Genomic DNA, 26,575 nt, shown 5'->3' with positions numbered 1-26,575 from the left:
TCATGTACTCATCCCAATGTCTTTTAAACATTGTAATTATACCCACATCCACCACTTCCTCAGGAGGTTCATTCCATACGTGAATCACCTGTATAAAAAATTTGCCCCACATGTCTTTTTAAATCTCTCTCCTCTCTTCTTAAAATGTCTTGTCTTGAAATTTCCCATGGGAGGAAAACTGATTTATACCCCGCATTCTTTTATAACTTCAATAAAGTTGCCTCTCCACCTCCCATGCTTCTAGCCTATCCAGTCTTTTTTTATTATAACTCAATCTTCCACACCTGGCAACATCCTGGTAAATCTCTTCTGAACCCTCTCCAGCTTGATAATATCCATCTTATAAATGGGTGACAAAAATGGACACAATATTCCAGAAGAGGCCTCACCGAAATCCTGTACAACCTCAACATGACTTCCCAACTCCTATACTTAAAGGATTGAGCAATGAAGGCAAGCGTGCTAAATGCCTTTTAACCACCCTGTCTATATGTGATGCAAACATTAACGAATTATGTTTCTGAACCCCTAGGTCCCTCTGTTCTACAACACTAACCAATGCCAACCTCTAATTGTATAAGCCCTACCCTTTGTTTGTTGTACCAATATGCAATACTTTGCATTTATCCAGATTGAACTCCATCTGCCATTTGTAAGCCCATTGACCCATTGATCAAGATCCCTTTGTACTCTTAGAAAACCTTCCTTACTGTCTACTGTGCCAACAATGTTGGTGTCATTTGCAAACTTACTAACCGTGCCTTCTATATTCTCATCCAAATCATTTATATAAATGACAAACAAAAGAGGACCCAGAACTGATCAGTGTGTATCACCTCTGGTAGCAAGCGTCCAGTCCAAAAAGCAACTCTCCACCACCATTCTGTCTCCTGCTCTTAAGCCAATTATGTATCCAATCGGCAAGCTCACCGTGAATTCCATGTACCTAACTTTACTAATTAGTCTATCACGTGGAACCTTGTTGAAGGGCTTTGCTAAGGTGCAAAAGTAAACGTCTTCTGCTCTGCCCTCATCAATCTTTTTGGTAACTTCCTTAAAACAACTTTCATCAAGTTTGTGGGACACAACTTTCCTTGCACAAAACTGTGCTGACTGTTTTGCCTTTTTTTTTGCCTCTTTAAATGTCCATAAATCCCATCTATTAAAATCACCTCCAACAATTTACATGTTATGATTAGGACAGGTTGGACTTGAAAATGAACCTTCTGGCCCAGAGTTAGGACCCTACCACTACACCAGGAGACCCTTATGAATTGAGAATGATTTATCATTAACTATTATTTAAATTGAAGTCTCTATTTACTAGCACTTGCGGTGCTAACTGAAACCTTAGCACCAAAAACACTTTATCACTTAAGAATAAGATAAATTCTGAAATTGCTAGTTTTTTGCTTCCTTTCTCCCTTCTTCTAAAGTCCCAGGGTATTCCAGATGCTGCTGACACCCTGTCTTGGGTCCTCCACTTGCTTGTTCACCTGAGAGCTACTAACTCATCCACCTCTCTAGATACAGCTGCTTAATTGTCTGAGTACTTCAGTTGCCATCTCCTTGTGGTGCTGCCAACTGTCTTGTGGCCACTTTTATTGACTTTGAGTATGGCTAAATTCTTGTGAACTTGATTTGCGCCCTAATGAGATAGATGTTACATTTTTAAAACGCTTGGCATAGAAATGTGATAAGCTGGAGCTGGAGGCAACCATTGGAGGAAATTGATATAAAAGTAAATGACTTAGGGTAAGAAGAAAAAGAAGCTTGATTCTGTACTGCACTCCTGTGATGAACAGTTGTCAATAAAACTGCATGGCAATTTAAAAAAAAAATTCTTTGTGACTGATGAGGCAATACAGAGGCACCGCTACCACTGACTGAAGGGGTGATAATTAGAGGACACTAATCGTAGTTCTGGATATGTTCGCTGAGCTGGGAAGTTGATTTGCAGGCGTTTAGTCCCCTGTCAAGGTGATATTTTCAGTGCCTCCTGTGAAGGGCTGCTGTACTGTGTCTTCTAGAATTAATTTGGTTCTGTTCCTGCTGCCTCCAGTTACGGTTCTGATTGTTCGTTGTAGTAGCCGGTATACGCAAACCTAGGACACCAATGTGATTAATAATGATCTGGATTGCATAGCTGGAAAGTGCTGTGAAAGCAACTTCAATCATAACTTTCAAAAGGGAAGTAGATTTAAATTTTTACCAATTCCCTGCTCTTTACTGATCATACAACATAAAGGGAGGTCATACATCCATCTCACCTGTGTCAAATCATTGATAGATTTCAATTTTTACCAATTCCCTGCTCTTTACTGATAATCCTGAAAATTTCTTTCCTTGGAAGTACAGGGGAGCCTCAATTATCCGAACGAGATAATTGATATTCGGATAATTGAGGTTCCTCTGAACTGGAGTAATATTTGCAGTTCACAAATTTGGGTCACTTCGTAATATCAATCTTGAATATTTTAACAATGAGAAATATGTTGCTAAAACTTTTCATCTTGCAGTGATCAGAACAAATGCAAGAATGCTAAATTTCAAACAAGCATAGCAATGTATCTGACAGGCTAATACAATGCTTTGAGGACCACAACAGGGATTGAAATCCTCCCCAAGCTTCTAGGTTTACTGGCCTTAGCCAATCATAGTTGACTATCAAATCATTGATAGATTTCAATTTTTACCAATTCCCTGCTCTTTACTGATAATCCTGAAATTTTCTTTCCTTGGAAGTTCAGAGGAACCTCAATTATCCGAATATCAATTATCTCGTTCGGATAATTGAGGCTCCCCTGTACTTCCAAGGAAAGAAATTTTCAGGATTATCAGTAAAGAGCAGGGAATTGGTAAAAATTGAAATCTATCAATGATTTGACACAGGTGAGATGGATGTATGACCTCCCTTTATGTTGCATGATTCTGTGATTAGTATTTAAATCGATGTTCCCTTATGGATTTTAAGTAAAACACACTATTCACAAGGAACTAATTTGTTCCCAAGACTTTTATTCACAAGTAAAATAATTCCAATGATGCGCTTATTCAAGTATTTCTTAGATGTTAAAATTTGTGGAAAAACAGTGATATGTGATCATCACAATTTCTGAATATTTTCTCATATATGATATCTTTTGAACTTGCACCTAAATCACCCAGAATCCAAAATTACATAGCTGGCATTGTTACTTGTGAGTAAAAGTCCTCCAATGAATTAGTTTACTGTGAATTGTGTTTTTTTTTAAGCATTCTGATGAGGGAACATACCTCCTTGGATGGGGTGAAAGAGTGAATACTTAGAATCATAAGTTCTTACTGTAGACGAATGCCCAACATGTCTGTGTCAGCTCAATGATATTTATTCAAGTAACCCCACTTCCCAGCTCTACACTAAATTCTGTAATTTCCACACCTTGATGTGTATATCCAATTCCCTTTGAAAGTTATGATCAAATGTATTCTCAGGCAGTGCAGTTCAGATCTCAATAACTCAGATCTGTGTAATCAAAGCTTTTCATCTTGCACTCAACTGTACAAATGGCAAATTTCAAATAATCGCAACAATTTTTATGACAGGAGGCGAAAAAGTACTGATTGATGAACAAGTCAACTATGATTGGCTAAGGCCAGTAAACCTAGAAGCTTGGGGAGGATTTCAATCCCTGTTGTGGTCCTCAAAGCATTGTATTAGCCTGTCAGATACATTGCTATGCTTGTTTGAAATTTAGCATTCTTGCATTTGTTCTGATCACTGCAAGATGAAAAGTTTTAGCAACATATTTCTCATTGTTAAAATATTCAAGATTGATATTACGAAGTGACCCAAATTTGTGAACTGCAAATATTACTCCAGTGAGTGAGATCACTTTCTCTTCATTTGTTCTATAATATTTCTTCCCCATGAAGTTTCTCTCTACCCTTATCTGCTACCAGGCAAACAAATCCAGCTTCTCTTGTCCATTCCTTAAAATTGATGTGTCTCATTTCTGATATCAATCATATAATTCTGTGTGCATTCTCCAAGGCCTTGACATCCTTACTAATGTGTGATGCCTAAAATTAAACACAGTACTTCAGCAGAGGCCTATGTAGTGATGTTTAAATGCTTAGCATAATCTCTGTCAACTCCATATTCCTCTGGAGGTGCTCCCTTTCAAAATATCTCAGGCACTGTGCATTGGTATTTTTCATATAGCTGTTCATTTTCCATGTGAAGACTTTAAATTAATGGAAAAATAAACAGACAGACAAGATGGTCATAGTCTTTTTCTTTATAAAGTGCTTTAGATTACTTATTGCAAAAGGAAAAACTCTTTACAGGTAAATTCCATGCGGAAAACAATAATTACTTTGCAGTTTTATTCTATCCCAGAATTTAGTTTTGACATTCCTTGACCATTTTTCTGTGAACAGGCTACCCTGCAGAGTCTTGTGTATGAGCAGATCCATTGTGACATCCAGTGTACATAACTACATAATACCACATTACAGTGTGGTATCCAGAAATTTGGCTTATGTGTGAGAGCATAAACATGTACATTTTCTGCTGAACTGATCCATTTGCTGGAAGATATAGCATTCTTTCTGAAAAATGAAAATGAGGTGGATTTATTTTAATTTGCTTGTGGGATTTGGCGAGTGATGACCAATAAGAAAGCAGCTAAAGATGCCCGAAACAAGGCAAAAAAAAACCCTTAATGGAATCCTGGGTAGATTTCATTGAAGTATAGCTCACCTCCTGCTTCGTTCAGCTGTTGTGTACTGAGCTTTTAAATTAAGCCAAAAGGACCATCATGGCAGTGATAAAATAGTATGCGATGTGGGAGAAATAAAGGAAAAAATACATTGAGCAGTTGAACAAATTGCTGAAGGTTGACTATAGTGGGACTGCATCTCCCCTTTCAACTAAGCTTTGTAAAACTTTCTGCACTTTGTTTTATCCAGGCAAAATACATTGATTGAGGTAAACAGATTTAAAAATATTTAGATATAATTATGAAATGAACTGGAATAGTGCTGGTGTACATTAATCTCTTTAATTCACTCACTAGATATAAAGGGTTAAAATGAACATTACTCACAGAATTGTTTTAACAGCTTATTTTTGTTGCAGCAGTTCATGAATTTGTCTGAAAAAGTAGGTCTCCAGGAGTGACCAAGACATTCTGTTCAGTGATTCTATGGATGTTTTCCCAAAATATTTGATTCATGTCCTTTGGAATTCAACAAAGTTATTTAAATTGACATGAAATAGATACGAATTTATTAATCAGACAGCTATTTTCAAATTGATGAGTTTATCTGGAACCTTGAAGTGAGTTAGTTCAATCAAATATTATGTTGTTGAGAAAAAGGACTCTACATATGTAAATTAATTCTATGTAGCTGTAGAGCGAAATTGTAAACTATTTTTGATTTTCTACTGTAAAAAGAAATTATTGTTTAAAAAAAGTCACTGCTGTGGCACTTATGAAAGTACTGTGACTCCATATTCTCTACAAAACTACATAGTAATTCGTTTTCATATGCAGAGGTCCTTTAAGAGACTGGCTAGCATGGTTAGATCTCATGGAATACAGGACGAACTAGCCATTTGGATACAGAACTGGCTTGAGAGTAGAAGACAGAAGGTGATGGCCTGGGACCAATGGAGTGCCACAAGGATCGTTACTGGGTCCTCTACTTTTCATTATTTATATAAATTATTTGGATATGAAGATAGGAGATATAGTTAGTAAGTTTGCAGATGACACCATAATTGGAGGTATAGTGGACAGTGCAGAAGGTTATCTTGGGTTACAACAGGTTCTTGATCAGATGGGTAAATGGGCTGAGGAGTGGCAGATGGAGTTTAATTTAGATAAATGTGAGGTGCTGCATTTTGGGAAAGCAAATCTTAGCAGGATTTATTAACTTAATGGTAAGGTCCTAGAGAGTGCTGCTGAACAAAGAGCCCTTGGCGTGCAGGTTCATAGTTCCTTGAAAGTAGAGTCGCAGATAGATAGGATAGTGAAGAAGGTGTTTGGTATGCTTTCCTTTATTGGTCAGAGTATTGAGTCCAGGAGTTGGCAGGTCATGTTGTGGCTGTACTGGATGTTGGTTAGGCCACTTTTGGAATATTGCGTGCATTTCCAGTCTCCTTCCTATCAGAAGGATGTTACGAAACTTGAAAGGGTTCAGAAAAGATTTACAAGGATGTTGCCAGCATTGGATGAGCTATGGGGAGAGGTTGAATAGGTGGGGTCAGTTTTTCCTGGAATGCGAAGGCTGAGGGGTGATTTCATAGAGGTTTGTAAAATCACGAGGGGCATGGACAGGGTAAATAGACAAAGACATTTCCCAGGGGTGGGGGAGTCCAAAACTAGAGGGCAAAGGTTTAGGGTGAGAGGGGAAAGATATAAAAGAGATCTAAAGGGCAACTTTTTCACACAGAAGGAATGAGCTGCCAGAGGAAGTGGTGGAGGCTGGTACAATTGCATTATTCAAAAGGCATCAGGATGGGTATATGAATAGGAAGGGTTTAGAGGGATATGGGTCAAGTGCTGGCAAATGGGACGAGATTAGGTTGGGATATCTGGTCGGCATGGATGTGTTTGACCAAACGGTCTGTTTCTGTGCTGTACATCTCTGACTCTGTGATTGGTTGCCAAATAGCTGAGCAACTTGGAGGAGTATGAATGTTTAGGTCAGAAGTAATTTGATCTCTGGAACGGAAGAAGCTGTATTTGTTGTGCAATTAAAAAGCATCTCAGGCCTGAAGAAAGCTAGTTTAATTGCCCACATCAATTAATAAGTCACTGTGGCCACTGTATTAAGATCTGCACAATGAATGAGCAATGCATGCACCTGGGAGCCCAAGACGAGCATTACCCATCAGCTGATGAGTGGCCCTCTTCAAGTGTGGAATTTCAAGCCATCGGTCATCTCAGTATTCAGCAAAGTTACTCATCTATCATGTAATGATGTGCAGCTGAATGATGGATAGTAGTACATTTAGAATTGGCAGTCAAATAGCCATGTCATGATACATATCTGCAATGCAGAAGTTTCTTGCACTGGAGCTAAAGTAGGCCATAACATCATTCCTCCACATCAGGTTTCCACGTAGGTCATGTTTGGGGATTTGTTAGAGTGCGATCTGATCGAGGATGTTTATTAACCCCTTCCCCGGCGACTTTTTTTGGAGAAAACGGTTCATTTACAGACACATTTTTTAATTGCTGTTTTTTAATAGTTTTTTAATGCTGATTATGGAAATAACTTTTGTTTTTATCTATTTCCAATATTTTACTTGAAATTTTATTTTGAAGATACCATTTTCGGCAAAAGAAAATTGGTCTTTCAAGTAGTTCATCTTTCGACCAGTTCATTTCTTAATCTGGCATTTTCACAATACCCCCAAGCATTTTCAAGGCGAAAAACACACAAATTTCTGCCTTTGTTACAGGGCGCCACATACAATCTCTTTCTCCAGTTTATTCAGCAAAGCGATTAGTTTCGTCCACAACTCGATCAATAATTCTGTTGTCACATATAAGACTAAAAAAATCCAAAGGAGTCATATCAGCTGTGTCTTGATCAATTGATATTCCAGGATTTCCAGTGAATGGGAAGCGTGGTGGTGGAGGAAGCATGCATTCTTCCAACACCACATGTTCACACCAAATTCGTCCATCCACCTCCTCCTCCTCCTCCTCACTTGAGAGAGAATAGCCATTATCAGATGAGCTTGCATTCTCATCTGATGTATCCAAGCTTCTAATAGAAGGTTCATACCCATTGTCATCTTCTGAGCTCGACATCTGGGCGTAATTTGTAAAAAAAAAACCAGAAAAAAACGAATGACAGTGTGTGCCCAAAAGCGGTGCATCGATGCTTCTTGCAATGCCTGAGGCAGAAGAGACACAGCTACCAGACGTATGAGTCATCGAGTATACTCGTTTCTAGCTGAGAAGGGCTAAGAAATGCCAAGAATTGACATATAAATTCGTCTGTGGCTGTTTTTGAAATTATATGTTTTGGACGAGTTTACTTGTTGCAGTGTGAAAAAGACAAATTGGGTGAAGACAAGTTACCTCGTCTTTGCCGGGTAAGGGGTTAATCCTTGTATTCTCTGATCTGGATAACTGGAGTATACATGAAGGCTACATGGTGGACCATGAGGATCCTTGAGAGCAGCAGTATTGTGCCAAGTAAGAACATGAGGTTGTTTTTCAGACAGAACAGGACCTTCAGCATCCTGTAGTGCAGAAGCACCAGGCAACGCAATTCAGGAAGGCCTTCTTAGTGAATCTTGTTCTGTGGAGCCAGAGTTGTGTGCAGTCATCTTCACTGACTATGAATGTTTTGATACTGAAGCCGGCACCTACTGTGTCATCCCAACTGTAAGTGCACTTTAACGATTTGATCTTACTATTCGTTTATTGGTGTTTAATTACAAACTGATGGAAGCCTTCACCATATCTGCTGCACTCCCGTTTAATCCTGACGAAGTTCTTTGCCAATATGATCGTATGGAAAGGATAGTTATCATTCAGACAGGGTGAGAATGTCTTGTGGTGATAAGCATGGTGATAAACAATGTTCATTGTTGTAGTTGCAACTAAAAGACATTTGCTATCACATGCTGATGATGATAGGTGAACCTGTGCATACAAATGTGATAATTATTTATAATGAGGTTTTACCCATGCCAACAATGTGTTTTCACAAGGTTTTCTTTCTCCTCCTATTACATCTCAGTACAATCCTGGGGTTTGCAACTGTGGTGCTGGGAATCAGACCTAGAGTGGAACCTGTTGGTATTGGCATTTTGATCAGATGAACCAGTGGCTTTTCTGCTCAGAGTTTACAAGCATGTTAAGAGCATTGTGTCACGATGTAGGCTCCCCTTCTTCATCTGGAATGTCTCCAAGGTTGGAGATTTGCAGGCACAGGGAAGGTAACGAACAATGGACACCTTTGGAGTATCATGAGAGGAGATTCCTGGGAAGGCCTGTATCGGTTCCTCCTCTGGCTGGATGCCTATTGGTGCCACCTTGACTTTTTGAGAGGAAGGGGCATCTGGATTGAGGTCAAGGCCCTTGTTGCCTTTCCTTTAGTGCTGAGTGATGGAGTGTCTGTGTAAATCCAGCAGATACTTGTTCTGCTGGAACTGCAAATCTATGACATCTACTAATTAATTAATTGCAAATTAGCTGCAGAAGTTTGGCAGTGTTTAGAGGAGTGCAGGTAATGGGAGAGCTGTGGAGCTCTAGACAACAAATCTTATTTGTTTGCTTGTCTCTCAGAGGTCTCAGATCACTACTTGTACAATCGCAGTCCTCTCCCACTACGGCAAGTAGTTTCTCTCCCCAAGAGGTAAGGAGACAAATGCCAGGCAACTCAGCATCTGTCTTGGCTCTCTCTGCCAAGAAGGTCATTAACCTCCTCCTTGCACTATTGGGCTTTCCTCCAGACTGGATATCTTGCTCTCCCAGGCAGCAACTTCAGATCAGGCTGGCAGGATCTAGTGACTTGGTCTCATCTGGTGATCCTGAGGAAAAAGAATTCCACTCCCACCACAGACCTCGAGGTCTCTGTCAGCAAATCGAGATTCAAACTTGCCTTTATTGGCCATCTCTGGGGCAATTTTTCCAACGCCGTAATGGTGAAGGTGAGTTCCTGGATTTTAGCAATTGACTTTGTGCACAGGTGAGGTTTAAAAATGGTACTGGAATGTCCCAAGTTTCCAGCAGTACCTCTGGTGAGTGCAAGATAGCTGAGAGAGTTTTGCAGAGATGTGCCAAACATAATGGCAGGAATAGTGTAAAATTGAGTGAGATAACTTGTGAGAGCACATGATTTGGAGATGCCGGTGTTGGACTGGAGTGTACAAAGTTAAAAATCACACACCAGAAGAGTGTTATAGTCCAACAGGTTTATTTGGAACCACTAGTTTTTGGAGCACTGCTCCTTCATCAGGTGATCATGGAGAATAAGATAGTAAGACACAGAATTTATAGCAAAAGTTTACAGTGTGATGTGACTGAAATTATACATTGAAAAAGACCCAGATTGTTTGTTAAGTCTCTCATCTTTTGGAATGACCATGTTGTTTTCAGTTCTTTCATATGTAAATCGCAAAACCTTTTCAAAAAAGTTACATTCTCAAGTGCACTTTAACAATTGGTGTCATGTTGGCCTGAATAAGGTATTGAAGGTGTTAACTCCCTGTGAGGCTGTCTGTGCCACAATGGTCAGACTGATTCATTTCTAAAAAACGGATTTACAGAATTTTACGTGGATTCATGCAATTTTTGAGCAAAGTAAAATGTAATTCTGCAAGTACAAATTCACCCCACAAACTTGTGTGTGTGTGTGTGTGTGTGTGTGAGAGAGGGAGTGGGGGCGGGGGAATATGAGTGTCTGTGCGAGGGTGTGAGAGTGTAAAGGGGTTTAAGTCTGTGATTGGGGTCACCTGTAGTGTGATATGAATCCAAGGTCCTGTTTAGGCCATCCCATGGGTACCGACCTTGACTATCAGCCTCATGCTTGGCCATGTTTCGTTGTTGCCTGTCCCGAAGTGCATCTTGGAGGACAGTCACCTGAAGGTCCGAGGTTAAATGCTGAAGTGTTCTTCAACTGGGAGGGAACATTCCTTCTGTGTCTTACAATCTTATTCTCCACAATCACCTGATGAAGGAGCAGCGCTCCAAAAGTTAGTGCTTCCAAATAAACCTGTTGAACTATAACCTGGTGTTGTGGATTTTTAAATGTGAGAGCACAGTGCGAAACCCTCCATGAAACTTGACAAAATTGACATATATTGCTGGCAAATTTAAGCCAATTTTCTTTACATTTGTAGAGAATTTGTGTTTTAGAATTTGCTTTATTGTTATGTTTTTACCATCTGGAAAAAGTTAATAAGTTCATAGGATATAGGAGCAGAATTAGGCCATTTGACCCACCAAGTTTGCTCCACCATTTGATCATGACTGATATGCTCCTCACCCCCATTTTCCTGCCTTCTCCCCATATCCCTTCAAGCCATTACCAATTAAAATCTGTCTAACTCCTCCATAAATTTACTCACTGTCCCACCGCAATTTGGGGTAGCAAATTCCACAGATTCGCAACCCTTTGGGAGAAGAAGTTTCTCCTCAACTCTGTTTTAAATTTGCTTCCCCATATCTTAAGACTATGACCTCTTGTCCTAGAATGCCCCACATGAGGAAGCATCCGCTCCGCGTCTATTTTATCCACACCTTTTATCATCTTGAATACCTCAATTTGATCTCCCCTCATTCTTCTAAATTCCAGACAACATGCGCCTAAACTGTTCAATCTCTCTTCATATGACAAACCTCTCAACTCTGGGATCAATCTTGTGAACCTCCTCTGAACTGCCTCCAATACCTTTACATCTTTCCTCAAATAATGAGACTAAAACTGTGCACAATACTCCAATATGCGAAAATGAACGTTATTTCAATGGCACTTTAAAATAAATGCGTGACTAGGTTTTTTCCATATTTGTACCTCCTGCTAATGAAGGTAAGCAGAGAAAATGTTTTCACTCCTTTGCTGGTTTGTTAGACTGACTGTAAACAATAAATCTCAAAAGCTATTAAAGTAAAACCTAGGTAGGAAATAGCCGAAGGGAATACTGATCACTCTTGGCAAAGCTGTGAATTTGGATCGTTGGGATAAGAGGCAAATTGATGTATTTCAAGAGTGTTCTCAGTTGTTTGATTTAGAATATTGTGGATGATCTTAGCTGCTGTGTTGTAATTTGGCCTATTTCAAAATGTGAGCAGTGTTTTCAGAGCAAGTTATTGGATTTAGATTAGCATGAAGCCTCCTCAGTAATGTGGTCTTTAGATATTGATAGAAGAGTGAAGCTTTCAGCTCTGCAGTCACAGAGCATCAATCCTTAAGGAAGAACTGTCTAATTGCAACAATGTTGAGTTCACACAGCATGTTGGAACTTTGTACTTTCCTGAGTGTCCTTTCCTTGTTTGCTTTTGTTTCTGCCTGTTCACTCAACTCACTTTTTTTGCTTCTTTGTTGAGATACTTGTGCTGCTTCAATACCAAACTGGCACATCATTTTAATTATTGAGTTTGTATCATATGAGTAGAATGTTTCGAGAAATAAGCCATGCCATGGGCTTGCTTTGGACTTGTTCCTCTTCCCTCTGTCTCTTTTCCCCTCGCCACTCTCTTTATTCTCATCCTGAACATGGACCTTGGGAGTTAAATGCATGCATTTCTGATGATGAATCCAGTGATTGTCTCAGTGAAAATGATAATGATGTGATATTCTTGAAATTTGCTTCAAATTGCCGATCTAGTGTCATGATTCTGGGGATTCATTTATGGCACAAGTTATAAGCAAGATCTGTTGAATCTCAGTTGTTAGGAGAAGAAATGTTCACAAACTGTTTTCAAGTGGTTATTTTCAATGTATAAGACAGTATAAATTTTGCCCATTTCATAACAACATTATGTATGTAGGATATATTTTGTTTAGGCGGAAGTTTCCTGATGAAGGGCTTTTGCCCGAAACATCGATTATCTGCTCCTCGTATGCTGCCTGACTTGCTGTGCTTTTCCAGCACCACACTGTCGACTCTATATTTTGTTTAGTTGGAATGTACCTAAATATTCTATGATGTTGAAACATGTAAGAACTCCTACCCTAAAAATTACACTGTCAGGCAGTGCAAATATTTTAAGTGAAAGATTATATCTATGGAGGGTCCCGTATTTAGGAACACCGATTTGCAGAAGCTCATACTTATGAACAGGATCCCATTCGGAGGGTGTACTTTTAAAGATCTGATACATGAACATTCCCAGTACATATGGACAGCTACTTTGATTGTCCTTGATTGTGTTATGACTTGGGTACAAATCGACATACGAGCATAATCATGAACGTAACCTGTTTGCATCCTGGGGACTGCAGATAGCATGCTTAACAGAACCCCATAATATATGCAGCACGCAAAGATCGGGATATGTGTTGCAGCAGCTTTCAAAATTTACTTTTTCTTTTCTAATTTTTGTTTTGCTGCATTTTTATGGTTCTCTGATGGTGAGATGTTTCAGTTTGTATAGTACCGTCCATTTGATAATGGTATTAGTACAGTTTTGGAATGGCGCTAACTAATATCCTGGGTTTGCTATTAATGACAGTATTTTACGGAATCCTGTGGAGTGTTTGAGGAGGAGATGCAGGCATCATTTGTTCGATAGACATTGTTTTTGCCTATACACTGCCATATCTATGAATCTTTGAGAACTTATCTAATCATAAATAAAATATTTGCAATTTTAAGGTTGCAGTTTTTGCATTTAAGTGTCACTAAACGTTTACGTCTTGTTCACTTTTAAAAGTATCCCAAGTGCAGGGCATGAATATTTTCCTGCCTTATGTTACATTCAACCATGCATTATGGACATAACAAGTCAACGTTACTATCTCCTTCAGGTGGTCTCTCAACCCTGCGAAGACTAGATATTACTTTAAGTTGAGCATTGGGGCAAGTCAAACAAATTAATTATGAGTAAGATGAGGCCATTCAGCCCTCAAGCTTGCTCTACAATTTAAAAGACTGATCTGATTGTGGCATCTATTTTATTGTCTACTCCCTATGTCCTTTAACTTCCTTGTCAGACAAGAATCTATTAATAGTATCTTAAACACGTTCAATGCTCAGCCTGCACTGCTGTTTTGGGAGAAAGTCCTGCAGATTAATAACTCAATAAGAGCAAAATTCCTCCTCTGTCTTAGATGGGAGACTCTTATTTTTAAATTCTCCCCTCATTTTTGTTTTCTCTGGCATTGAAATTGGCATAAATGTTGATTTGCATTGATCCAGAAGTACATTAATGAAAATAAAGTTAAGTTGCACTTGTATTACATCTTTCAGACCTTCCAAAGCAGTCCCTGCAGGCAAATGTGGCAACAACTATTTGCTAGGGGTGGTGATTTATTGGTGCTATCACTAGACTATTAACTCCTGATCCAAGTCATGTTCTGGGACTTGGGTTCAAATCCTGCCATGGCAGAATTTGAATTCAGAAAAGAAAAAATCGGAAATTGAGAGTCTAATGGTGACCATGAAACTGTTTTTGATTGATTCACGAATGTCCTTTAGGAAAGGAAATCTGCTGTCTTTACCTGGTCTGACCTATATGTGACTCCAGACCCACAGCAATATGGATGTCTCTTAACTGGCCTCGGGCAATTATGGATGGACAATAAATGTTGGCCTAGCTAGTGATGCCCACATCCCATGGATGAAGTAAAAAATATATGCTCAGCAGAATTACTTAGATAGCTGATTAGTTCATCTGTTTTGGTGGTGTTAATTGAGGGGTCATTGTTGGACAAGATACTGAAAAGGTGGCACTTTACATCTCTTTTGGCAATAGTGATAATGCTGCTCCTTTAACATGGTTATGGTGTCCTTGGGTTTTTTTTTCTGAGAGGCAGTAAAAGACACAAACTCCGAAAAGTCTCAGTTGGCATGGGTTTTAGGGGCTGTTTGATTGTAGCTAACAGATACTGCTTCAGGCAAAGGCTTCTAAGATTAAAAAAAAGTTGTACTATGAAAGGGGAGTGACCAGTTCTCCCAGCTCATCTTTCTTGGTTTGGTGTGGCTATTCACTGAAGGCATCAGGCAGTTTTGAAGCTGCTGGACCCAAAGTTGCAGGTCCACTCTGGTACTCACTCTGTGACTTCTCTCCTATCAGACTCTGGGTTTGATTTTCCCTTTTGTTTCAAAGGGCATTTATGGAGATTTTTGCAAATATTGGGAACAGTGTCATTAAGTTGGTATAGTCTGTTGGGTTTTCGAATAGTTTATGGTTTTTGGTATTCTGTTCTCTTTTGTTTGAGTTCATTCAGTAATCTTGTAAATAAATTCTGTTTTGTTTGAAACTACGTGGTTTAACCAACTGCATTCCTCCTGGAATATCCACATAACACATGCTGAAGACAACTCGCAAAGTTAGGGTCTGGGCTACTTTCTTGAAATATTTTGATGAGTCTGGCCTGGTCCATAACAATAGGAATGCGGAAATGTCAATATTGATATATTTTTGAATCGAAGATTTTAAAACTGTGTAAGACTTATTTTTCCTTTGCTTAGTTCATACGGTTTTAAGTGGAATCTTTTCTTTGTCAATACTTTGCATTTTCCATAAATGAAAGTAAAAGAAAGTTTACACAACAGAATAACAGCAAATTAATTTAGTAACTAATTTATTGATAAGTTTATCTTTTCATCTTTTAAGATTGCAAGGATTTTTTTCACATACCTTTTCACTGGGGTGGCACAGTGGCTCAGTAGTTAGCATTGCTGCCTCACAGCACTGGGTCCCTGGTTCGATTCCAGCCTGGGGCGGCTTTCTGTGTGGAGTTTGCACATTCTCCCTGTGTCGGTGTGGGTTTCCTCTGGGTCCTCCGGTTTCCTCCCACAGTGCAAAGATGTGCAGGTCAGGTGAATTGGCCATGATAAATTGCCCATAGTGTTAGCTGCATTAGTCAGAGGGAAATGGGTCTGAGTGGGTTACTCTTCAGAGGGTCAGTGTGGACTGATTGGGCCAAAAGACCTTCCATACTGTAGGGAATCTAATCTAATTTAATCTAATCTTTTGAAAGCTTAATTAACAAATTCTGACTGATTTTTCATTGCAAAATAGGTCATTCAAAATAAAACAATACTGAAGAAGCAAGATGTTTAGCATGAGGGCAGACTCATGATGTGGTTTTCATAGTATTTGCTGAGCAATCCCTATTTTACTACATTACTGCTGCATTACTACATGGACAACTTACATGTCTGCAAAATCTTGTAAGGTGCTTGATAAGGCTGAAAGCTGGTCAAGCAGCATTCTGGAGGTGAATATAGAAATGAGAGAAGAATGATTGCAGGTTTCTGCTATGTTTGGACAGAAATGAAATGGAAATTTAAAACAGAAAACATCCCAAGACACCTTATAGAGAGTAATGGTGAGACAGAGACAAGGTATTATTGAATACATTCAAGGCCAGCAGGAGGATAAACGGGTAGATTTGTGATCTGTTGGGAAATTGAGAGATAATGGGAAGCAGGTAGGAAAAAGGAGTTGAGGCAGAAGATCAGCTGAGATGATGCTGAATGATGAGCTGGTTTAAAGGGCTTCATGGTCAAGTCTTGCTTCAGTTTACATTCTTTGGAGGAGGATAGAGTTGAACTTTATGAACACTATGAAGGGGTGCTAGACAGCATCTAATAGATACTTCAGTTGCTGAGTAGGTTCCTGTAATCCATATGAAAACAAGCTTCAGGTACCTGAACTCAATATTTTAGTGGAACAGTCACCATTCTAGTGTAACTGATATTATAATTGTTATCTAAGGTCGTCTCAATCCTATGAGATGACTGTTAGATTTTAAATGAACATAATATCTTGAAGGCATAATATTCCTTTCTGAAAGTTAAAAATTCAAATCTTGGTGACAATAAGAAAGGCGACTCGCTATTTTTTCTGTCCATATCAGACCAAAGTTGATTGATAGAATAGATATTGTCTTAGTTAAATTTAAATGTGCATAGGAATGGCTTCTATTTGGTCCTTGATTACAACAAAAAGGAATTTCGAAGCGCAATAAGCTAAAAGTGCTAGTCTATGAGCAACAGAAGTTAGAACTGGGGGAAATAAATGACTGCATAGTTGAACATGGAAATTGTTTGACAAAAAGTGGTTGAGTTTAACTACCATCCTGATTATTGCATGATTGAATGATAATGGAGTTGTTGGCTAATGATCATCAATCTCTTACCAGTTTGCTGACAGAACCAGACATGAGGGGAGGGTAAATCCCAGTGGTGGAAAGCTTTGGAACTACAGGTCCATAGCTGCCTGTTTCCTCCAGGCATGCTATACTGACCACATTGTCTCATGTTACTCATGTACAGTTTTCCATCATATTATTTTCTGTAAAATAATCTACCTAACTTATATTTGAAGCAATCAATATTATCTGCTTTCACAGTCTCCTTTGGGAGCCTATTCCAAAAATTGAGCACTTGGCTATTGAAATAATATTTCCTCAGATTGGTTTAGAACATACTCCATTTTAATAATTTCCTCTGGTTTACCTGTTCAGGGCAAGAGAAAGTAAAACAGATTGCCCTAGTCTACGTTATCTAGACCTTTTAGAATCCTGAAAACAGGCAGCATTTTTTTCTTTCTATTTGCGTAACGTGATTCTCAATGTGATCTTTCTGTTCCCTCAATCGTTCTGGTTGGTCACTTTTGTGTCACCTTATAATTAATTGTTTTTTCAGACAGTGATGACCAGAACTTTACTCAGTGTGGATGAAGTGATTTGTGAAATGACAGCATTTCCTTTCCTTTTTGACTTAACAGTGGCCTTGTAACATCTCTCAACATCTGATTTACTTTGCTAACTGTTATGAAAATTGTTGTAATAGTTTGTTTTTGGTCAGGATCTTGTGAACACTTTAGTCTCCTGACAGGTTGTTTTCTTAGTTTAGTTTATCATAGGACATTAATTTGTAATGACAGACCTGTGCAGCTAGAAAATTAAAATATATGCTTTACTTTTGTGCTATGTGTATTACATTGAGTTGGGAACCATAATATGTAGTTGAAAATAGCTGTGCAAGAGAAGAGACACACATATATATATGCCACCATATTCTCCAAAGGTCAGAAAATTATGGTTAAAATGCAATTATTTAGAAAAAAATTGAATCATATCACAAAGGTTTCAAATATCTTTTTGCAGAGTATATTTATTATCCTGCCAGGTCATCTGCAAAACTTGGGGCAAAAGCAAACGTTTGTAGATTTTCCTTCATGATTTGATAAGCTGAGGTTTTATTGCTGTCTATCAAAAAAATGCAAGTGCCAATCCTGAAATTTAACCACAGAACTAAAGATATGGATGAGGTGTTCTATTGTCATAAACCCAAATTGCACAACCATAATTGAATAGAGGATAAGTTGAATTAGCATGTTTATGAAATACAAAACCCTTAAGGGAGTGATCTGAACTACTGTACCATTTTTAAAAAATCGTGTAAAGCAAACCCAAACTTTAATCTTGTAAATTACAACTGCAAATATGTTGATAAATTGTGAGTAATTTACAGATTAATTAAAAATGTACTATTTGGAAAAAAATTGTTTTTTGATTTGGATTATTTGGAATGAAAAGTTGTAGTGGGACAAAATCTGATGGGCTTAAATGTTTTTGGTTGCAATGTTTCTTCCTTATTCCTTTCTTTCGTTCATGGAATGTGAGTTCCACAGCATTAATTGGCCGGAGTGACTTTCCCAAATGACAAAATGGCATTTGCACAGACACTGACCATGACACAACACTGTCTGCATGTGCACTCCTAACAGCACCATGTTCCTTCAGGTTGACATCACATGAGCGAGTGCATGCACTGTCATGCTTCAGGATGGCTAGCGCATCTGTTTTCTCTAACCATGCTGCTGGACCCAGTTCAGCTACCGCTGCTTTGCCATATAGTCACAACCTTCGGTTTACCACCCACCCTGCAGGGCTGTGGGCACCTTCCCGGAGTTGGAAAGCATACTCAGAACCAGGCTGCTGCACCTCCTGTTCTTCCCTACCGTTTTCTGACCTCCAACACTCATTTTCAATGTAGGATGGCAGCACTGTTTGCTTTTTTTTTGTTTTTGGATATCTGCACCAGAAACAGCCTACATTGGTCATCCCTAATTGCATTTTAGAAGTGGTGGTAGAGCTGTCTTCTTAACTGCTACAGCCCATGTGGTACAAGAGTGCCTGCAGTACAGTTAGGTTGGGAATTTCTTAATTTTGATCTAGTGATGGTGAATGAGAGGCATTATACTTCCAAGTCAAGATGGTGCATAAGTTGGAGAGGAACTTGCATGTGGTGATTTTCCCATGCATATGGTGCCTGAGTGCTTCTGGGTGTTCAAGGTAATGGGTTGGAAGGGTGCCATCAAAGAATCTTTGGCACATTGCTGCAGTGCATCTTGGAAATGTGCCAGTGATGAAGAGAGTCAATATTTAAGTTGATAGTCACAGAGATATGTAGCACAGAAACAGACCCTTAGGTCCCCAACTTGTCCACGCCGATCAATATCCTAAATTAATCGAGTCCCATTTGGCACCTATTCATGTACCCATTGAAATGCCTTTTAAATATTGTAATTGTACCAGCCTGCACCAACTCCTCTGGCAGCTCATTCCAAACAAGCACCACCCTCTGCATACTCATAAAATAGAATCCCTACAGCCCGACCCTCCAAAGAGTAACCCACCCAGATCCGTTTCTCTACCCTATTATCCTATACTTACCCTGATTAATGCACTTAATCTACACATCCCTGAACACCATGAGCAATTTAGCATGGCCAATTCACTTAAACTGCACATCTTTGGATTGTGGGAGGAGACCAGAGCACCCAGAGGAAATCCACGCTGACATGGGGAGAATGTGCAAACTGCAGACAGACAGTTGTCCTAGACTGGAATCAAACCCGGGTCCCTGGCACTGTGAGGTAGCAGTGCTAACCACTGAGCCACCATGCTGCATGAAAATGTTGCCCCTTACATCCCTTTTAAATCTTGTCCCTCCCACCTTAAACCTATGTCCTCTAGTTTTGGACTCACCTACCATGGGGAAAGGACCTTGGCCATTCTCTCTAACCATGTTCCTCATGATTTTATAAACCTCTATTAGGTTACCCCTCAGCTTCTGGCATGCGAGGGTAAATAGTCTTATCAATAATTTTCATAACTTCTTACCATTTTAAGTCCATACATTCTGTTGTCTATTCTTCCTCCAAACATGAATCACATTTTAGCACATTATATTTCCTCTGTCAATGCTTTAAATATACCTCGTATGATACAGATGGCAAAATATATTATATGATGGGACGTAGCAAACTCTGTTATACTCTACCTTAGTGTTGCACGTTGTTATAGTTGTAGTTCTGTTCGCCGAGCTGGGAATTTGTGTTGCAGACGTTTCGTCCCCTGTCTAGGTGACATCCTCAGTGCTTGGGAGCCTCCTGTGAAGCGCTTCTGTGTTGTTTCCTCCAGCATTTATAATGATTTGTACCTGCTGCTTCCGATTGTCAGCTGCAGTGGCCGGTATATTGGGTCCAGGTCGATGTGCTTATTGATTGAATCTGTGGATGAGTGCCTGTCTCTAGGAATTCCCTGGCTGTTCTCTGTTTGGCTTGTCCTTTCATAGTAATGTTGTCCCAGTCGAACTTATGTTGTTTGTCATCTGCGTGTGTGGCTACTAAGGATAGCTGGTCATGTCGTTTCGTGGCTAGTTGGTGTTCATGGATGCGGATCGTTAGCTGTCTTCCTGTTTGTCCTATGTAGTGTTTTGTGCAGTCCTTGCATGGGATTTTGTACACTACATTGGTTTTGCTCATGCTGGGTATTGGGTCCTTCGTCCTGGTGAGTTGTTGTCTGAGAGTGGCTATTGGTTTGTGTGCTGTTATGAGTCCTAGTGGTCGCAGTAGTCTGGCTGTCAGTTCAGAAATGTTTTTGATGTATGGTAGTGTGGCTAGTCCTTTGGATTGTGGCATGTCCTCATTCCGTTGTCTTTCCCTTAGGCATCTGTTGATGAAATTGTGGGGATATCCGTTTTTGGTGAATACATTGTATAGGTGTTCTTCTTCCTCTTTTTGCAGTTCTGGTGTACTGCAGTGTGTTGTGTCCCTTTTGAACAGTGTCTTGATGCAACTTCTTTTGTGTGTGTTGGGGTGGTTGCTTTTGTAGTTTAGGACTTGGTCTGTGTGTGTGGCTTTCCTGTATACCTTTGTGGTGAATTCTCCGTTCGGTTTTCTCTGTACCATCACGTCTAGGAATGGGAGTTGGTTGTCCTTTTCTTCCTCTCTAGTGAATCGGATTCCTGTGAGTGTGGCGTTGATGATCCAGTGTGTGTTCTCTATTTCAGTGTTTTTAATGATTACAAAGGTATCATCTACATATCTCACCCAGAGTTTGGGTTGAACTTGCGGTAAGACTGTTTGTTCTTACCTTGTAGTGTTCTAACCACTACTATTATAGGACAAGCCAAACAGAGAACAGCCAGGGAATTCCTAGAGGCATGGCACTCATCCACAGATTCAATCAATAAGCACATTGACCTGGACCCAATATACCGGCCACTGCAGCGGACAGCCGGAAGCGGCAGATACAAATCACTATAAATGCCGGAGGAAACATCACAGAAGTGCTTCACAGAAGGCTCCCAAGCACTGAGGACGTCACCTAGACAGGGGACGAAACGTCTGCAACACAAATTCCCAGCTCGGTGAACAGAACCACAACAACGAGCACCCGAGCCACAAATCTTCTCCCAAATGTTGTTATAGTCTTTCAGAAAACTGACCTCCCTCAGGGACAAATCCTTATTGGGTCTGGAAGTTTGAGACTGGGCAGGGAATGGGTGTTTTAAAATGTCACTAAGTTAGTTTGTAAATCTTTGGTTCTCATGGACAGTTCTCTGCATTATATTCTATCTGCCCATCAATGAATCTGTCCATATTTGTTAACAGCCTCTCTGGTCATCCCCACAGCTTTGTCTCCCACCCAACGTGGTTTTGTCAGTGAACCTGGGGGCAGTACACTTGTTCTCTTCGTCTAAATCAGTTACATCGATTGTAAATGTCTATGTCTTTGGCAGTGACCCTTGTGAAACCCACACTAGTACTAGCTGGCAGTGATGAAAAGTCATCGAGACTCAAAACATTAACTTGTATTTTTTCTCTATGGATGTTGCCTGATTGGCTGTGATCTCCAGCAATTTTTGTTTTCAGTCAAGTTGCTCACCAGCCAATCCCCTAACCTCCAGGACACAGCAAACACTTACACTGACTGTGCAATTGGCCTTACCATTATAATATTCAGTCAAAGAACTGTCAGAGTTGGGGATGGTGGGAGGCACAGAGGCAAGCAGAGAGGGAGGGAGACAGACAAAAAATGACAGACCAGGATTGAGAGGGAGAACAGTAATTCACTTCAATGTAACTGTCACTCTGTACATAAACCACCCCAAATCTCTCAATTGGATTCCAATCGATAAGTCACTTTCATGCACCTGTTATTCTAAATATAAACTACCATTAACACCTCAATTAGATTCCTATCTGTAGCTTACTTCCAAGTATCATTTATTCAAGATGTAAACCACACCAAACCCCTCTAGTATACTATCTGTGACTCACTCCCTGGTACCTATCAAGGTGCCAAATTAAGTTTGCTTTGTCCTGGATGATGTTGACATTCTTGAGTGTCATCAGAGCTGTTCTTGTCCTACAGCTGGAGAGAATTCAGCCGCATTCCTGACTTGTATCTTGTAGATTGTAGATAGAAATCAGGAAATGAGTTGCTTGTTCCCAACCTTGAAGCTATTTTTAGATTCATAGAATTTATATGGCTGACACAGTTAAGTTTTGGTCAGTGGAAACCTCTGGAATGTTGATGATAGGGCAGTCAACGATGGTAATGCAGTTGAATATGAGGAAGTGAGGACTATAGATGCTGGAGATTAAGAGTTGAAAAGTGTGGCACTGGAAAAGCAGAGTATGTCAGGCAGCATCTGAGGAGCAGGAGTGTCGACATTTCGGGCATAAGCCCTTCATTCCTTTAGCAACCAAATGCTGTTTCTCCGTGTGGGTTGTGCTTCCAGTCCATGAGTGTTTGATTCCCATTTACTCAATTTTATTAAAACATCTCTTGAAAATATATATTATTATTTTAGGAATTTGGATCCTGAAGTTGAGGTAAATGGGAATTTAGTTTTCATTGCTGTGCTTTTCCAGTGCTGCACTTACCTACTAATACAATTGAATGTCAAGGAAGATGGTTAGTTTCCCTCTGAAGGAAGATGTGATTGCCTGGCATTTATATGACAGAAATGCCACTTGCCTGTTAGCAATGAAGCCTGTGTATTGGTTAGGTCTTGCTGAATGCTGTATTCCGTTTCAGGCAAGCGTCCCCACTTCTGACTTGAGTTGGAGTAAAGGTAATTGATGATGTGGCTTGAGATGTTTGGGCCTACAACATGATCTTAAAGAGCTGCTGCAATAATGGTCTGGAATTGATGACAGTTAGCAACCAAAATTCTCTCTCTCTTTATGTGGGTCGTGCTTCCAGTCCATGAGTGTTTTGCATTTGATTCCCATTTACTAAATTTTATAAAAGCATCTCCTGAAAATACATAATATTATTTTGGGAACTTGGATTCTGAAGTTGAAGTAAATGGGATTTTAGTTTTCACTGCTGTGAAGGTTGAATTTTTGTTTAAGAAAGATCAGTAAGTTAAAGTCAGTGTTTCCAAAAAAATCATGTGACTGAGCATGCTACTTGATGAGATAACTGCAGGCTACAGTTGATTTGATTTCACAGTGGAAGGCCCAGGGCCATAAGCAGGTTCAGTTAGGAAGAGGTATCCTCTCGGCTAACAGAGTTGGAAAGAAGTTTCGAACTGTTTTAGTATCTTCAAAGTAGTTGAAGTCATAGAAAAGTAATTGTATTAGCCTGTCCGTGTATCTCAGGAGAGCCAGAGGGAATCGCATGGTAAATATGCAAAATGTTTCCGAAAGGCAATGTTTACAACTTTAAGATAGCAATGATCCTTCACCAGGCTATCGTGACTTCAAAGGATATTGTTGGGGAATTGATCTTTTTAACTGTTTATGATAAGACCAAAAATTTTTATCTACAATTTTTTTCTTCTTTTATGTAATAAATCTATGAAAGCAATTACAGCCTTGTGTGAATATGCGCAGTGACTGACCACCATGGTAACCAAATTGCAAAAATAAAACTTAAGGTCTACCAAGTCAGGTTTCACTATGACCATCACATGGGATCATCACAACTATTTGTTGCCACAATCTGTCAAAAAAACTGCCTTGATGTCATGGACAGTCACTCTGATCTCACCATTGATTTCAGCTCTCTTGTCTTTGTTTAGACAAAGGTTGCATTGAAGTCTGGAACTGAGTTGTCCTGGCAGAACCCAAACTGAATGTCGGTAAGCAAATGATTTTACCTGACCAAAGGCATTTTCCATCACTTTGCTCATGTCGAGATGAGACTCATGGAGCAATAATTGGCCTGATTGGATTTGTTCGTCCTTTTGTGGACAGAACCTGTCTGGACAATTTTTCTGTATTGTTTGTGGAGCCTTTTCCTTTAGTTTATTGCTTAATTGTTCATTACCATTGATATTTGAATGTGGTGGAATCGCAGAACTTAGATCTAATTCATTGGAATTGATGCATTAGAATGGACTCACATTCAAAATGTTCTTTCTCAAATAATGATTGTTTATCTTTATTTCTTCCTCAGTTTTGAAAGACATTGGAAAATGGGGCGCCACTCCTCAGATAGTGAAGATGATATCAGAAGTCGTCGTAAAAAGAAACACCGGAGGAAATCAACTTCCAGCAGTTCTTCAGATAGCAGAACATTCACGCGGAAAAAATCTAGTAGAAGGACAAGATCACACTCTCGTCACCGCTCCCATTCACGATCCAAGGACAGAAGGTGGGTCTTATCAATTGTGTCATAACGTTAAGAAAGAAGAGTCATGAAGTTATGAAGAAGTCATAGTTGATTCAAAATGTTAACGGTGGTTTTGTTTCCACAGATGCTGCCAGACCCTCTGAGTTTTTCCAGCATTTCTGTGTTTGGATGTCTTTATAAGATGTTATTGACAAAATCAGCCAGTATACCAGAGAAACAGCCATGTTGAAGATTGACAGATATGAAATTAACATTCAATCCAAATTGAATAAGGGATTTCTTTAAAGCATTTTTCCCAACTTGTTTTGTTCTCATTGCATTTTAGATTTACACGTACGAATGAAAAATTTATCTTGCTGTCTCTTTTTTCCCAAGCATTTTTCAGTTCCTTGTCTTACCATACTTTGTTTTGCCAAACTTTGTTCTTTTCATGTGCCACCACCAAATATTGTTCATTGTTTGTCTTGTTTTGCCTTTTGAAGATAAAAGACATATCAAATATTTGAAAACAAAAAGTGTTATTGCCAGATACAGAGCAAGTAGCCAGGATTATTCTGACCAATTGGGTAGCGAGTTATTATGGAGTTTGGATCTGAAGTGATTTAATTACAGTTTAGTTAGGAATAGAGACTACTGATTGTAGGATGGATCTAGTTTAGTTCCTATAGGAGCACTGAAAATTCATGTAAGTGAGAAACTTTGGAGCTTGTTTTTGTTTTTTACTTTCCTTATGGCAGTGTCACTGTTGTTAATAATTGAGGATTAGAATAATTTTAACACTGTTGACATTTATTTTATACATCTCTCTACCAGAGATATCTTTGTTCCTTCGATTGAAGTTTGAAAAATCCAAGTAAAAGTGACTTCCTGTTTTTGCTGAACATAAACTTGGGAAAGTCAGGCAGAGCCGATAACTTAGATGATGTTTTGTCAAGTGAGATGTACAAATTGGTATTTCTGCGTATTCCATTTCTTTATCTATTGAAATTTAGTGCTAGTTCACTGTAACAAATATATTTTAGTTCAAACAATAAAAAAAGGGTTCGAAACCACAATTTCTTCTTGAATTGAAAATAACAGTTGGGAGATCTCTAGCAGTTCAGCATGTTCAGAGTATCATTTTGAAGTGAAATTCAGTAAGTGTGTATCTTTGGACAAAAAAACATAACTGCTGATATGGGAAAGTTTATGAAATCTCACGCTGACTATAATGTGCTCTTCCAGTTTTAAAGTTGTCAAAGATGAGTTGAACAGAAACTTCTGGTACATTTCAAGTTATTTACTTCAAAATAATTCTGTAAATTGTTGATGCTAAAGTGGTAGTTGAGAATTACACCATCTAAAAAGTACTGCTGCACTTGTGTTTTGCTTGTTTCCAAAGCTGCACTTGCATGAATCTTTTTGAATTCAACAAAGGAGATTCTATGGGTAAGAGAAAGCATTGAGTTGAAGAGTAACATAATAGATAGCGCTTAGAATCAAATTTATCAATTATGATATGACTTGAATTTCATTGCCCAGTATCTGAGATTTTCTTCCATTATGGTGGTGTTCTCTTTAGAGAAACATTCAAGATGAACCATTTTGCAATAAAACTGTAAAATGAAATTGTCTCTTTTTGAGGAGATTGTGATAACTTTGTTCATTTAGTGATGGCTACAATCTGACTGAAACGAGAAGAAAAAGAAACTGTAGATGCACATGATCACTTCAAGTTCAAAAATGATAATAGCTGGAAATTGACAAAATGACACTATCAGATTAAAAATGTGATTGAGGGATTGTTGGAAAGAATTGAGAACTCGTAGAAAGTGCAGTTGGTGAGTAGGAGTATGTAAAATAATATTGAGTATGTAGAATTTTTAGATTTGCAGTAGCACATTTAAATAATGAATACAGAAACAGTTCAAAAGCACATCTTGAAATTATGAAGGTCATGATAAAGATATCACGAAGACAAAGATTGGAAATCATAATATCCGCTTAAAAATGCAAGTCATGG

The 26,575-nt window shown here is 39.0% G+C and overlaps 1 protein-coding gene across 9 annotated transcripts in view; it reads left to right on the top strand.

The window, feature by feature from the left end:
• The window catches only part of rsrc1 (arginine/serine-rich coiled-coil 1), a 480,289-nt gene that overhangs the window by 25,263 nt on the left and 428,451 nt on the right, over positions 1-26,575 (top strand). For 3 of the 9 annotated variants that reach the window (XM_087993661.1, XM_087993662.1, XM_087993659.1), the window contains exons 2-3: positions 24,020-24,079; positions 24,397-24,594. In XM_087993661.1, the coding sequence (XP_087849787.1) occupies positions 24,416-24,594 (179 nt within the window). In that variant the 5' untranslated portion in view covers positions 24,020-24,079; positions 24,397-24,415. Of the gene's footprint in view, positions 1-8,331; positions 8,394-24,019; positions 24,080-24,396; positions 24,595-26,575 lie in introns of those variants that run through there. The other 6 variants (XM_087993665.1, XM_087993664.1, XM_087993657.1 and 3 more) reach the window with 2 other exon arrangements.

The sequence above is a fragment of the Chiloscyllium plagiosum genome, unplaced genomic scaffold (genome assembly GCF_037043375.1).
Source record: "Chiloscyllium plagiosum isolate Xiang-an unplaced genomic scaffold, Cpla_swu_hap1 HiC_scaffold_13, whole genome shotgun sequence".
In the NCBI taxonomy this organism is placed as follows: Eukaryota; Metazoa; Chordata; class Chondrichthyes; order Orectolobiformes; family Hemiscylliidae; genus Chiloscyllium; species Chiloscyllium plagiosum.
Note: the sequence above shows the minus strand (reverse complement) of the source record. Positions and strands in the feature narration are given on the sequence as shown.